Raw genomic sequence first — 14,641 nt, forward strand, 5'->3', positions numbered from 1 at the left:
AGAGACAAAAACTTAAGAAGGCCAATTCTGGTCGCAACATATCAAAAATGGTCAAGTCGTACTTGTGAGTTAACGAGAAAAGCTTAGCGACTCAATCTAATTCAAATTTCGATAGGAAATACGAGCATGGCAAGTCCTTCGGCGTCGTCGCCTCGCCGACGTCGAACATAGTATGGTCCTCGAAAGATCGAACAGGAACCAGTGCGGGACAGGCGATCGTCGCAGCGAATGAAGAGGTCCTCTGCTGGGATATAAAGAAGGGAGAAGTAACAAGCCGCTGGAGGGATGAAAGATCCACGGTTCCCGTGACTGCCATTGCGCAAAGCAAATCCGACAAGGACGTTTTCGCTGTGGGATACGAGGATGGCAGTATTCGATTATGGGATAGCAAAATTTCCTCCGTGATCCTCAACTTCAATGGTCATAAGTCGGCAATCACAAAACTCGTTTTCGACAAGTCTGGTGTCAGACTTGCCAGCGGCTCCAAAGACACCGATATCATCATCTGGGATCTTGTCGCGGAAGTCGGTCAATTTAAGTTACGAGGACATAAGGATCAGGTGACTGGCCTTCACTTTGTTGAGCCAAAACCTCAGGTTCAGGATGAAGACGATGCGCACGCGATGGTCCTTGATGGTGAAGGAACACATGACGGATTCTTACTGACGACTGGCAAAGATTCCCTCATCAAGTTGTGGGATCTATCGTCAAGGCACTGCATTGAAACACACATATCGCAGACAAACGGCGAGTGCTGGGCTCTTGGGTTGGCCCCAGACTACAGCGGATGTGTCACTGCCGGAAATGACGGCGAGATCAAAGTTTGGTCGTTGGACGCCGACGGCCTTGCATTGAGCGCCCGTCAAGTTGATACACCTGCTGCAGTCCGATACCTTCAGGATCGCGGAACATTACATCGGCAGAGTAAGGACAGGACAACCGAAGTTATCTTCCACCCAAAGAAAGATTACTTTGCAGTTCATGGCTCAGAAAAGGGCGTTGATGTGTGGAGAATACGGCCCGAGGCCGAAATTAAAAAAGCACTGGCTCGTAAGCGAAGAAGACGTCGAGAAAAGGCGAAGGATGGGAAGGTCGTTGAGGAGGAGACCAATGCAGAGGAGCCAATGGATGTTTCAAAGGCAGACATTAGCGACGTCTTTGTTCAATATGTCATTGTGCGAACAGGAGGCAAGGTGCGCTCTGTTGACTGGGCCGTCCCTAGCGGACAAAAGGATCTTCACCTGCTGGTGGGAACCACAAACAACCTGCTCGAGTATTACAGTCTCCCATCTAAGGAGAAGACCGAGAAGTCAAAGAAGGACGACGTCCCTGATTATACGAGAGCGCTATCCGTTGAACTCCCCGGTCACCGAACAGATATTAGGGCGCTATCGCTGAGCTCGGATGACAAGATGCTGGCATCTGCATCGAACGGTAGTTTGAAGATCTGGAACATCAAGACGCAGAATTGCATTCGGACATTTGAGTGCGGCTATGCGCTATGCTGTTCTTTCCTACCAGGAGACAAAGTCGTCGTGGTTGGTACCAAGAGCGGTGAGCTGCAGCTCTTTGATGTGGCCTCGGCTGCACTACTCGATAGTGTCGATGCTCACGAAGGTGCCATCTGGTCTCTCAACGTCCACCCTGATGGCCAGTCCGTCATCTCAGGCAGTGCTGACAAGACAGCCAAGTTCTGGGATTTCAAGATAGTACAGGAGGAAGTGCTCGGTACAAGAAGAACAACACCAAAGCTCAAGCTGCAACAGTCGAGAACACTCAAGGTTTCTGACGATATTTTGAGCCTCAAATTCTCGCCGGATGCCCGACTTATCGCTGTTGCCCTTCTCGACAACACTGTCAAGGTTTTCTTCGTTGACTCCCTAAAACTCTACCTTAATCTTTACGGCCACAAACTTCCTGTTCTTAGCATGGATATCTCATTTGACAGCAAGTTGATCGTAACAAGTTCAGCCGACAAGAACATCAGAATATGGGGTCTTGATTTCGGTGACTGCCACAAAGCTCTCTTCGGGCATCAGGACAGCATCCTCCAGGTAGCCTTCGTACCTCACAACAATGATGGCAACGGGCACCATTTCTTCAGCAGCAGCAAGGACCGCACAATCCGATATTGGGATGGTGATAAATTCGAGCAGATCCAGAGACTGGATGGTCATCATGGTGAGGTGTGGGCTATTGCTGTTGCCCACAGCGGCAACCTCCTGGTTAGTGCTGGTCACGATAAGAGCATTCGAGTCTGGGATGAATCAGAGGAGCAGATTTTCCTCGAGGAAGAGCGCGAGAAGGAGATCGAGGAACTATACGAAAGCACTCTTACGACATCATTGGAGCGAGACCCTGACGCTCAAGATGAGAATAATGAGGTTGCTGCGGCAAGCAAGCAGACCACAGAGACTCTCATGGCTGGTGAGAGGATAGCAGAAGCTCTCGAGATGGGCATGGCCGATCTCAACCTACTCAGAGAGTACGAGGAAGCCAAACTCACAAACCCACATGCTCAGCCTCCCCAACGCAACCCCGTCTTCCTTGCCCTCGGAAACATCACCGCCGAGGCTTATGTCCTCTCTGTTTTACAAAAGATCAAGGCTTCGGCGCTGCACGATGCTCTGCTGGTACTCCCCTTTGCCTCCGTCCCCATCCTCTTCACTTTTCTTAATATTTTCGCGATGCGATCCATGAACATGCCCTTGACATGTCGCATCCTTTTCTTCATGCTTAAAACGCACCATAAGCAGATTGTTGCCAGCCGCACCATGAAGGCTATGCTGGATGGCATCCGTGTGAATCTCCGTGCTTCTCTCAAGCGTCAGAAGGATGAGATGGGAGTCAATATTGCTGCCCTTAAGGTTGTGGGTATGCAGATTCGTGACAAAAGCATCAAGGACTATGTGGATGAAAATTGGGAGGAGGAGAACGATGAGAGGAATGCTAAGAAGAGAACGTTCGTTCACGTCGCTTAATTGGATGAATGATTATATGTACATATGGGCAAAAGTATGGATTTGGTAGTATTATATCCCCGTTATTATTAAAAAATTAAATTGATAACGTCATTTTTCTAGCACCTCTTGCTCCTTACATATCACCTAGATCTTGGTAGTCGATCTATCATGAAGAAACGCGCCATGTAATTGCTTGATGAGAGGTGTGAAGGGGTATGCCAAATACTACTGTTGATTCTTACATGACTAGCGGATTCGATTATGAAGACTGTCCTGGCTTTATTTGCCCCAAACCTTCATGTTATTCCCAAAGGCATTTTCTGCGGGAGGTCGGGAAATTTGTGAATGGCTTGACTGACTGCGATTGAACAGGATAACTTACGGGGCCTACAAACTACGTGTTGAACTTTCTCAAGTCATATATGCGTAAAGTCACGTTCATACGACCAAAGTATTGTAGATAGGGAGAATTCAGCCTACTAGTTAGTCAGATTTATACTTCCTGGTGGTTGTTGTTTATGTAGATATGGTTACAACAAATATATCTATCTTCGGCGTGGAAGTGAAGATTCTAGGTATATTCATGAAAGCGAGGTGATGCTTTGACTGTACAATTGAACTAGACCAGAAATAGTCGAGGACACCTAATGACCGGAAAGCAAACCGATGAAGAAGAAACGATTGAATCATGGTCTCCTCTGATAATATTGCGAAGTCGGCACAGGGTAGATCGGAATTGATGTATTGACTTCGTCCAGAGATACCCCGCGACTCGATTACCGGGACTTGTCTCCGACCGAAGCTTCTCCATCGGGGGAGGAGTTCCGAAACCGCTTGCTTGCTTAAGTCTACAGCTATTTCGCCATTGAGCCAGTGAATGAGTGTTACAACTGATAAAACTCTTCCTGTAACCATCATTCGTAGCCATCATGTTCGCTCTGAGACGTACAATGGCCACTATGGCCCCTCAAGCTACGTCTAGCTTCAAGCAGGCCGGCAAGGTTGTATGCATCGGTCGCAACTTTGCGTATGTTCACCCATGGTTCAACCACTATGACATCAACTGATGGCTATCTCTTAGGGAGCACATTGCTGAGCTGAACAACACCAAACCCAAGCAGCCCTTCTTCTTCCTGAAACCTACGTCTTCCATCGTCCTACCAGGCGAGGGTCCCGTCCTGAGGCCCAAGGGCATTGACATGCACTATGAGGTCGAGTTGGCTCTCGTAATTGGAAAGCTTACCCGGGATCTTCAAGCCTCTGATACCCAGGGAGCTCTTGATGCTATCAAAGGTGCGTCGAGTAGTGGGACTATCACGAATTATGAAAGGCTGACCATCCCTAGCTTACGCTATCGCCATTGACTTCACCGCCCGCAACGCCCAGAATGAGGCCAAGAAGAAGGGTCTCCCATGGGACATCGCCAAAGGTTTCGATACTTTCTTGCCTCTGAGCAACCTCATCCCCAAAACTGCCATTAAGGACCCTCACAATGTTGAGCTCTTCCTGCAACTCAACGGCGAGACCAAGCAACAGGGCTCAACCAACCTCATGATTTACCAGATCCCTCGTATCTTGAGCGACATCTCCAAGGTTATGACTCTTCACCCCGGCGATATTGTTCTTACTGGTACACCTGCCGGCGTTGGTCCTGCCGTGCCGGGTGATGTGGTTCGGGCGGGTGTAAGAATTGACGGAAAGGAGTTGGAGGAGGGTGCCATTGAGATTCCCGTGGAGGAATCGCCTAGCTCATATAGTTTTGCCGAGACTTGAAGCTGAACAAGTTGAAGTGAGTTGTATCCTAGGAAGAACCCTCGACATGAGTGTGTAGAATATCAAGACATAAGATGTATTTTTCTGCAACTACTACTACACCACCACATTTCATACCCATACGCCGCCTCTTTGACATTTTATACAAACTTTTGCTACACTTTTATGGATCACACCAGATTAGGATCCTGAATAGTGCCCGGCTTCGGTGCCGCATCAGCCATAGTACCACACTTGGAACAAGTCCTCTTGTCCTCACTACTCTTAAAGTCTTGAACCGCTGCTTTGATTTGAGTGCCGAGGTCGGTGCAATGGAACGCAGCCTCGTGAACAATCTCACCACAGTCACCGCAGTACCAACGCATACGATCGAGTGAGTCCTTAGGACGACGCTGCTCCAGGACAACTCCAACTGTGTTGGCGAAGCGGACGGGGTTGTGCGGTGTGTTTCCAGGCAGGAGAAACATATCACCTTCACGGATGATAATGTCACGGAATTCCCCCTCATCGACGACTTTGAGCATCATTGCTCCTTTGTATTGGTAGAACCACTCGGGAGTTTGGTTGATGTGGTAGTCAGTGCGGGCATTTGGACCACCAACGATCTGATGACAATTGTTAGCCACGTTCGCAGCATGAAGTATTAGCAAAGCGTGAGTTACCATGACGCTAAAGTCTTCATTGTAGACACAGTAGTTGTTGATAGGGGGCTGTAGCAGATGGGAGTTTTCTTCAAGCCTGTTGTACTCATAATGAATGGGTCGATTCGTGAGCCTGGTCCATATTCTGTGCTTTCAAATTGTATAGAGTTAAAGATATTACTCACCACTTGGGCAGGTTGACTGGTGGTCCCAGCATGATGAGATGGCTCACTCGTATGTCCGCGTATGGAGATAGAGTTAAAAGCAAAGACGAGAAACCAATATATTGGACAGAGGTAGTTGAAGTCAAAGATTGATAAGAGTGAGGGGCGTCAGCTGCGGATAATTTGTTAGTACTAATGGAGGTAAATATACAGTTGCGGATGTTACGGGAGAGGCTGACTTCAACCAATTACTTTTAACGAGACTTTACAATAAGATAGCAAGTACCCAGGATAATAGAGGAGAAGTGCCCTTATATTATATACTGATAATCGTCAATAAATGATGAAATAGCGTGGTAAGGCTCCCCGCAGTTCCGCGGCCGTTGGTTCTTGTTAGTCGCCGGGAAAGGTACAGAGGATAAAGGGACCGTTGGGAGGCCACCTCTGTAATGGTACCTAAGGTAGTGCCTACCTAGGTACCTAGGTAGGGTACCTACCCAAGTACCTTAGTACCTAGCCGAGACACTGTACATTAGTCCTCGCATGTTTTACTGCTTCAAACAAAGTACCTATACCTACAGTCGCGTCATTCCACCACCCATCCACCCAGCATCACTCCCTTGTTATCGCTATCGACCAACCTCTAACCACCATCTGTCCGCCTGATCCTGCGCACGTTTGAGCTGGTTTCACGAGTTCCAGGAGCTCTACATATATCAATACACCAGACCACCTCTCCGAAACTTCGACTTAACTACAGCATATGTACCTACTCATACCTAGCGATCAAACGAACAAACATCACGACAACACGATAAGACGATAATGGATCACGCACACATGGATCACAGCGGCATGAGCCACAGTGGAATGGACCATGGCCACGGAGGAGGCATGAAGGATATGTGCAGCATGAACGTATGGCGCTATCTCGTCCTATCCATATGTACAATTGCTGATCGTGGCAGATGCTGTTCACTTGGGATACCACCAATCTCTGCATCGTCTTCCGCCAATGGCACGTTCGCTCGACAGCCTCCCTCTTCTTCTCTCTCGTCGCTGTAATTTTCCTCGCCGTCGGCTACGAAGCTCTCCGTTCCCTCTCGCGACAGTACGAAGAAGCCCTCGATAATCGCGTTCGAGCCGCACCCAGTAAGCTCCTCCTCTCCACTCCAAGACCGCATAAATACATTTGCTCCCTGAGGAACCCCAAGAACGAAACCAGAATGTTGCTTTGTATCTCCTTGCCTTGTCTGTGTTACTCTGGGGGAAATTGCCCTGCTAAGTCTTCCTGTGAGGTCTTGATGTTCCCGTTACTGAGTCGACTCCCATCCTTGCAGGACAATCCCAAGGACAAGCCGATCAGCGTGCTCACCTCATCAAGGCTGTCTTATATGGCCTGCAGAACTTTTATGCGTTCATGCTCATGTGAGTAGCCGAGCCTACTGTCATGGTTAACAGCTCACAAATCTAATAAAACAAGGCTCATTTTCATGACATACAACGGCTGGGTTATGGTTGCTGTTTCTCTCGGTGCATTCCTTGGATATCTATTCTTTGGAAAGCGAACTTCTGCTACCAAGGACAACGCATGCCATTAGAGGGGCTGAACGTTTATGAAACGGCCATGGCGAACCCAATGGAAGGGACACGCGAAGTCTAAATGATTGCAAATGGAAACCCAAAGCTTGACACTTTTCACCACCTGCCACCACTATCAGTGTTCAGTACTCTTTGCCTCTCTCTAAGCATGCTAGCAATCTCGGAGTTAATGTTCATCGATCTTGTTTCTATTTCTATCATGTACCTTCAAAATCTCTACATCTTTGACGCATCGCCAGGTTCAGTCCGTTTCTCTGGAATTTTCTCCCCCAGGTCCCCCAAGCTATCCGCATGGGCAATGATCTCCTCATCGCCAAAGGTGTCATTATGCTCAAATCCAGGCTCTTGTGCATATGCAATTCTCGCTGCGTCCACCAATATGCGCGCCGTCATCCCCCAAACCTTGAATCTCCCATCTGGTTCCTCTTCTTTCTCTAGCTTATCAACCAAACGACCCTGCTCGCTATCCCGCCGCGGCTTCGAGATGCTTTGGTTGTTGACTGGGACGTAAAAGTTGTGCACCCGCCATGGGTGATCTTTCCAGTGATGCCAGTACCCATCGTACCATTGCCCTTCAGGCAGTGTCTCACCCGGGGCGGGAGGGAGATCCTGCGCCTGGAGGAAATTGTAAAAGGGTGCACTGAAGACGGCAGCGACTTCGCGAGCATCGAGTCTCGGGATCATGGTTTCCTCAACAGTCGGTGCCGGTTCTCCTGCTGTGCGCTGGTCCGCATGGAGAAATGCAACACAGGGTCTCACGACGAGGTGTGTCCGTGCTAAGGAAGGGGGTAGATAGCAGAGATGCTCGATGCGGAAGGGTTTTGGCAGTTTGCTATCATCCATGGGAAGTCCAATCTCCTCCCAAGCTTCTCGGCGGGCGATTTGGACTGCGTAACATAATTAATAAGGAAGAACAGACGGCACCTGAGAACAAACGCCTTACATGGTGTCTCTTCAAGATCATCTGCCTTGCCCCCGGGAAAGGCAGCATGGCCAGAAAAGTTTCTCAGACTTGCAGCGCGCATGGTGATAACCACACGTAAATCGCCGCGACGGTCAGCATACAGTAGTAGTAAGACCGCTGCCCGCCTTCGAACGGGTAGACGATCCCACAGTGGGAACGGAGGGGGCTTGTATGTACGGAAACGAGCAACAGCGGCCTTGCGAGATATGATGTTGGTCAGCAATCGGCAGTATATGTGTGAAGAGTCGCTCAAGAGACGCATTGAAGCAGAAAGATGCGAGATATGCGGATGACAAGCAGAGCACAGGTGAACAACTCGACTCGACTCACAGCGGACATTGCGTTCAAGGGCGACATGGTGAGAGAGTCATAATACAGCGACGCCTCTCCGTGATTGATCAGCTCCTCCCTGGTAGCTTCGCGGATGCCTTTCTGTAGCGCCTCAACCACGTCAGCGTCGGTGATGCTGTGGCTTTCAGTCTGTGTCTCAGTTGAGGTCTCGTTATTGATAGAGGCTCCTGTTTCGTAGATCATGGTGGGTGATCAACGAGGGCCGAAACTCTAATAGCCCAGAGAGGAAAAGCTCAGTCACTGAGCCTGCTTCCTAGGTGACGGCTCACTATAGGAATGTATTCTTTTTTGGTTACACAGTTGTTAGTCTAGAGGTTGAGCCTTTGGGGGGTAAGAGATAAGTAAACTAAAAGTTGCCTCGGTCAGGAAGCCGCTCCGGCTCCGGATCTTGAGGATTTGAATCTGCGGGGGCGGGGCTCTGAAGACAACCAATAAGTCAATGGGTATGGGAAACCAGCCCGAGACAAAGACATATCACGGTTCTCATCAGGATTGATAGGCTAAGTGTACCTAGGTATGGAGGAAAGAAACATGTAGTTTGGTATAACAGCAGCGAAGTAAAGCTATGCCATTTCAACGTGAGCGGCGAGAATAAGAGGGAAACCATCACATACGGAGTACACTTTATTGTTCTTGACAAACAATCGAAGACTAACCCAGCTTGCTCGACAGCTGCATCACACACTCACCAGAACATTTCCACAAGGTTAAATTGAATTATCAAACATAGAATTGTCTATATATGTTGCAGATTAATATTACGCAATTTGGGGCTCTAATTCTGATCACAAGACTAGTTAATCCAATGGAAATAAGATACAAGCTTAGCCTTGGGTTTTATGATCGTCACCTTATATACCTAGACATATTGAGCAATTGTTTCATACAAACTCTTCCGAGTCGTCAAGGCAGAAAAAAGGTAGTATAAGGGAACAACCAAGGTCTGCTGCTGAGTGCCTAACCTGGGCCTTGCAGATCATCTTTCATGTCGATTTCACGTTAGTCTCAGACCTAGTTCATGTCTCATAGAGTAGTTGCATTAATCGAATACCATTTTGGGGGAATCTTGTGTAATACGACACGCCGCGCTCAAATGCAACACCAAGCAAGACAGTAAGTGTCATCCATGTCTTCCTTATAATTATGATTCAGCGTCCAACCTCTTCCTCTGGAATCATCTTGATCTGAGTTCTGAGCTGAGTTCTCCTCCTCTCACCCCTTGCTTGTATCAACCTCGCTCCGTCACGTGCATTTGAAATCAGGTCTTTGACCTGCACTCCTGTTCTTGACAAAGACTTGTGTTCTGGTGGCTTCTCTGGAAATTGTGGTATAGAACGAGGCATGCCCAGTTCCATCGAGTTGCGCTCCTCACTCCTCCGCGCAAAGAAATCCTTGACGGCTTCCCTCATACTACCATCATCTGCATAAAGCTCATCTTCGTCATCGATTTCAAACGTACTGCGGGGCGGAGAAGCAACACTCCCAGTCTCAGATGAATGAGGTATTGAAGGTGAGTATGGCCCCTTTGTAGGATAACTGGCGGCCGTTAGAGATGCTCGGCTAGAGCTCGCGGACAAAGCCGAGTCTTTCCTTCGTGTGAAGAGCGATCTTGCCCCAACACTGAGACGTCGACCGAGCGAGGTGCGGGATCGTGTAAGAGAAGATGCACCGTAAATGGATTGTCGTTTGTCATTGTTGGCCAATCTGGTGGCAATGCGATGATATTCATCCGCTGTTTCGAGGTCACTGAAGTAGTTGTAACATGACCCGGCCTGCCAATTAACATCTTCATCGAAGGGGTCTTCTAGGTTGGGAACTGGTTCTAATGCTGTCATTGTTGATGCTGCACTACTCAGGCGCTTGGTCTTGGCCACATGTAGTGAAACAGATCTTCTTTGGGTTTTGGGGGATTCCGGGGATGTATAACTGTGATTGCTCAGCACGCTATCACAGTCTGGCTCGAGAGGAGGCATGCTGCTGTCAGAAGATCTTGGCTGATAGTCTGCGAGTGGTGTAGGCTCATCATCAAATATGGGTTCGTCCAAAGAGATGCCGTAACCACTCGACGAGTCGTCTCGCATTGATTTAGGTGAAATAGACGGTGAATACTGAGGCCGAGATATAGCAGATGTCCAATCAATACCAGGTCCAACGTCGTGTCCCGTAATCTGTTGAATCTTCTGAGATGATCTTCGTTCACGGAGTGAAGTGGTGCCCGATATACTCATACGCGATGCCCTTTGTTTTGTTAAAGCCTTGGGAACAATCACAGGGGGTTGCTGAGGCAATGCCTTGGGATCATTTCCTGGGCCTAATGTTTGTGGGAAAGCACTGAATCTTGGTGGTGGTTTCGCCGTTGATGAAGTCCTGGAGAGTGTCGTTGGAGGTAAAGGCAAGGGCCTATTGCGATAAAGGTATGCATTTTGAGGTGGCAGTACGAGTTCGATACTGCTCACTGGGCGTGTGCAACTTGTCATCTTGGTTGAATGTCCGCACTTGCTGATAGCCCGGTCTTGTCGTTTGCTGTGTAAGTCGGCCGCGTCAGGATAACGCAGGATCAGGGTCCTGCATGCAGGACGACTTGTTGGCTTGCAACCCTGTGCTGCCAATGGTGGTCCTGCGAACAACAGAAGCTCGTCCCCGATTTAACCTTGAAAGCGCACGGTGCCCTTTGTCTTGGATAAGTACTGCGAACTTCGAGCTGACTCCTCTAAAAGAACTGCCTATCCTTTGAGATCACCTTGAGAGATCGATGCCGTTGAAATGACTGTGTTGTTGAATTCGAAGGAAGCATAAACAAAGCAAGTGTTGATAATGTGAGACAGAGGAAAAGCCTCGTTTTGCGTGGCCTTGAGTCGCCAACTACATCTTAAGACTTTCTCCGGGCAATTGTGAGTTTGAGCCGTCATAGTCCGGCGACGTGATCAAGCCTATCGAATCCCATTTCCCTCCGGAGTCACCTGGGATTTAGCGGGTTGTGGCGGGAGGCTTGAGTCTAGGCTCAGTAAGTTGAGCGACACATATTGGCCAAGGCCGTGAGTAACATTCCAGCAAGCTTTTCCCTTCCAAGTGTCTTGGATTGCGAAGACTGACCGCCCAAGCCTCGCGAAGTGCTCACAAAGGAAAAAGTCGGTCTTTTCATTTTCCTTTTCGGTTAAGTGAACGAAGATCTCAAAGCATCTTCTGCATCTGGATGTGGCGGCCTAAAAAGCACGCACACTGCAAAAAGCCATTATCGTTGGAAGTCGTCTGGCCATGTCTATAAACAAGGCAGGGAAAAGAAATAGAGATAACACTGCAGCGTAGTTGCTAGAAGCCAGAGGGCGCCAGCACATGCGCCAACGAGGCCGGCACCTCCAAGATTCACCACATCAACATTATGTGTTTCCGGAAGCATCGTCAACTTTCACCGAGTTCCAATTCGTCTTCAATTCGTTTGATATAGCTATATTTGTAATTAGGTCGAACCTTGGTCCAGGAGGGGCAAAGCTATCACAAGTAGACGCGGGACGAGCCATCCGGGCCATGATGGGAAGATCGTCAGGCCATAATCATGAATCTGTAAACTTTCCCAGTTACCGGGAATGGCCTCGTGGCAATTCAAGCCTTTGCCGGCCAAACCCTGATTTATTAGGGTATCTGGCCCAACACGAAGCCTCAGTGAGGAATGTTGACTTGGTGAGGAGCATAGAATTAAAGTGAAAGCGTGCAAATCTGGGTCCAGAGGCGTGGTCGAGTATCTTAGCAAAGCCGTAATTGATACAGCCCGCCCCAGTCGACCAGGCTGACCGCCGTTTGGGTTCCCCAAGTAATTTTGTTGATGACGCATTTAATCGTCCTCATTGTCTTTGCCTTGGTAATCTCCAAGTAGGATATCGTCGACTCCAAGGCCTGAAGAGTTGTTTCTCAACCATTCTGTCTCGACACGGAAGAAGATCCATACCCATCGACGGAAAACTTCGAGGAATTCAATCAAAAAGATGCCTCCTTCTAGATCGCTGAACCTATCAAGACGTCCATTGAGCTTCATGGACCATGTACATCTCAACATCAGATCCATGCCGATCACGAGATAGTAGAGGTTAGGATACCTAAAAACAAGACGATCTCGAAGTCCAAAAGGATGAGTGGGTGATTCGCGATCCTGCTTCGGAGCAAAAAGCGTCATGTCCCAATCCTTGGCCACATCCCAATAGAAAGAGTACAGAGAGTTGATGAGTACAGCAACAAGCCAAGCCTTGTGAAGAGCTGCTTTGGAGTCAGGGTCTTCTGTCGACCTTTGCCAAGCACTGGTAATGAGCACGGGGAATGCAGTCGAATATTTGAGAGCGTTGGCCAGGTGCTGGCCACCCCATCCTGTGGACTCTTTGTATGGGGCTCGCCGAACTCGAAAGTACTCGATCAAGCACTGCCGAAATCGTATTAAGCTCGGCACTCCCATGATGAATGGTACGAGTACTGTTCCCCCACAATTGCGATCAGGTCGCTGCGTAGACGAACCTTCTGCCGAGAAGAACATGCATAGAGTAATGAAGAGATCTCCAAAAACCTTGGCGTACGATGTCAACACATCCGCCAACAGAATATCCCCAAACTTGCCGTCCTGCGGCTCAGCAAGCCCGCCCAAGCTCACGCGCCGCAAAGTTGCCAAGAATCTTCTTCTTCCTCCGCTGGGTAGATTCCTCAATGGAACAACGAACATAGCAATCAAAGCAGTGAGATATGTTAACGGCATCCACCCGAAAGCAACGACACGCTCAGGTATGCCCCATGTGCAAACCCAAAAGAGAGATACGGATAATGCGAACAACGCCGAAAGTGCAATCGCGAGGCGGTACGTCGAGCCATGATGCGGAATATGTTGCGGCGATGCTCGACCGGGATATCGAATCAACTGTGGAACGTCGACATTGAAAAGGTAGAGACAATGAAGGTTTAATCCCCATCCCCAGACAGCTGTCGTCAGTTAGAAACAGGCAATGTGATCAGAATAGGGTTCCTGCTCACCCAAAGTTGCAATAAAGCCAACACGGTAAGGCAAAGGAAAAGCCAAGCTGAAGGAGTCAAGCCCCGGGTCAACAGCCGGATCACCGTCCATTGAAGCGAATCGCCATCGAGCGAACGTCACAGGCTTGTTGAAGAATGAGATGCGATCAGGAGTGTGGAAAAATGAGGACCAAGCGACGGCGACAAAAGAATGACTGGAAGGGAAAAGTTCATGAGGTTTTGCGACAGTCCAAGCTGTCCTCAACTTTAGGTGAGTTTAGATTAAACATGAGCGGGTCCACATTCTTTTTTCAGGGGTGTTTTGCGTCTATCCCTGATAAACGTCAGCCTTTTCTTATCAGGCTTGGCAATTTTATCTGTGCCACAACTGCGCGCCACAATTATGCTGCCGCCACATTTACGACACGCACGCGGCTGACATAATTTTCCAACAGAAAACCCCACGCGCAACCGAACTCATCGAGACCCCGCCAACCCTCCCCACCACACCATACCGACCCATGCCCACGTTGCTTTTGAGGTTGTTTGTTTGCGGAAGGATCATCATCTAGCGACGTAAAAAAGTTCTAAACGACACACGGAGGACTGGCAAGCGACAGTTCAGGGTACAGCAGCTTCAAGCAGCTCGACATCCGTCAGCACGAGGGGGGATGAGGCTGTCGAGACCCTCGTCAGCTGCGGAACTTGGCAACCTGAACAGCTAGATCGACAGCGCTAGACTCTGAATTGTAGCCACACTCCTCTTGTCAGGCCGTTGAAACAAGCCCTCTGGCTTCTGCAAGCCCACATATCTTTCTCGACGCTAACAAGCTCCAGTCCAAAGGCCCTAGCCCGGCCACAAGCGCTCCTCACCGTAGATCTAGGGGTTAAATCCGGCTTGATACCATTCGCTAGCCCGAGTTTTTGGAACTGCGAGGAGGTTGCGGAACAGCAACTCCCCTTGCCCCGGCAGACCAGGTCTCCATCGGAGGCATGGTACATACAGCAGCTTGCAGGTACAGTGTAAGCTTGGTCTGCGGAAGTTTGCTCTTGTCACTTCTCCCTTGCCTTCTTCGTCGGCTCACTGGTAGGCTGGTCCTGGCGCAGTACGCTATCGACCGATGGCCCAGCCAAGGAAGGTCTCTATCCGCTGGGGACTTGGGAAGAAAATCCCTTTCAATCATGAAATTATCCGGT

At 49.1% G+C, this 14,641-nt stretch overlaps 7 protein-coding genes across 7 annotated transcripts; 3 read left to right on the forward strand and 4 right to left on the reverse strand.

Moving 5' to 3' along the window:
• Positions 1–47: 47 nt before the first annotated feature.
• FSUBG_9046 (DIP2-Dom34p-interacting) lies at positions 48–2,981 on the forward strand (the record flags this gene model as incomplete). Its single annotated transcript, XM_036687517.1, has 2 exons — positions 48–64; positions 116–2,981. 2 exons carry the CDS (start codon positions 48–50, stop codon positions 2,979–2,981), a joined length of 2,883 nt encoding a protein of 960 aa, XP_036535459.1.
• Positions 2,982–3,913: 932 nt separating this feature from the next.
• On the forward strand, positions 3,914–4,736 carry FSUBG_9047 (2-keto-4-pentenoate hydratase; the record flags this gene model as incomplete). Its single annotated transcript, XM_036687518.1, has 3 exons — positions 3,914–3,990; positions 4,045–4,256; positions 4,309–4,736. 3 exons carry the CDS (start codon positions 3,914–3,916, stop codon positions 4,734–4,736), a joined length of 717 nt encoding a protein of 238 aa, XP_036535460.1.
• A 170-nt stretch (positions 4,737–4,906) lies between these two features.
• Positions 4,907–5,594, reverse strand: FSUBG_9048 (3-hydroxyanthranilate 3 4-dioxygenase; the record flags this gene model as incomplete). The annotated part of the gene is made up of 3 exons (XM_036687519.1): positions 4,907–5,341; positions 5,399–5,510; positions 5,563–5,594. 3 exons carry the CDS (start codon positions 5,592–5,594, stop codon positions 4,907–4,909), a joined length of 579 nt encoding a protein of 192 aa, XP_036535461.1.
• A 772-nt stretch (positions 5,595–6,366) lies between these two features.
• Positions 6,367–7,142, forward strand: FSUBG_9049 (low-affinity copper transport; the record flags this gene model as incomplete). Its single annotated transcript, XM_036687520.1, has 4 exons — positions 6,367–6,459; positions 6,510–6,693; positions 6,882–6,969; positions 7,025–7,142. The coding sequence occupies 4 exons, from the start codon at positions 6,367–6,369 to the stop codon at positions 7,140–7,142; spliced, it is 483 nt and encodes a 160-aa protein (XP_036535462.1).
• Positions 7,143–7,359: 217 nt separating this feature from the next.
• On the reverse strand, positions 7,360–8,641 carry FSUBG_9050 (coenzyme A diphosphatase; the record flags this gene model as incomplete). Its single annotated transcript, XM_036687522.1, has 3 exons — positions 7,360–8,030; positions 8,087–8,303; positions 8,438–8,641. 3 exons carry the CDS (start codon positions 8,639–8,641, stop codon positions 7,360–7,362), a joined length of 1,092 nt encoding a protein of 363 aa, XP_036535463.1.
• A 965-nt stretch (positions 8,642–9,606) lies between these two features.
• On the reverse strand, positions 9,607–10,935 carry FSUBG_9051 (uncharacterized protein; the record flags this gene model as incomplete). The annotated part of the gene is made up of 1 exon (XM_036687523.1): positions 9,607–10,935. One exon carries the CDS (start codon positions 10,933–10,935, stop codon positions 9,607–9,609), a length of 1,329 nt encoding a protein of 442 aa, XP_036535464.1.
• A 1,352-nt stretch (positions 10,936–12,287) lies between these two features.
• On the reverse strand, positions 12,288–14,009 carry FSUBG_9052 (ERD1-like protein; the record flags this gene model as incomplete). Its single annotated transcript, XM_036687524.1, has 3 exons — positions 12,288–13,414; positions 13,466–13,659; positions 13,960–14,009. 3 exons carry the CDS (start codon positions 14,007–14,009, stop codon positions 12,288–12,290), a joined length of 1,371 nt encoding a protein of 456 aa, XP_036535465.1.
• Positions 14,010–14,641: the final 632 nt, after the last annotated feature.

This window comes from Fusarium subglutinans (assembly GCF_013396075.1).
Source record: "Fusarium subglutinans strain NRRL 66333 chromosome Unknown NRRL66333_c0000132, whole genome shotgun sequence".
Lineage (NCBI taxonomy): Eukaryota > Fungi > Ascomycota > Sordariomycetes > Hypocreales > Nectriaceae > Fusarium > Fusarium subglutinans.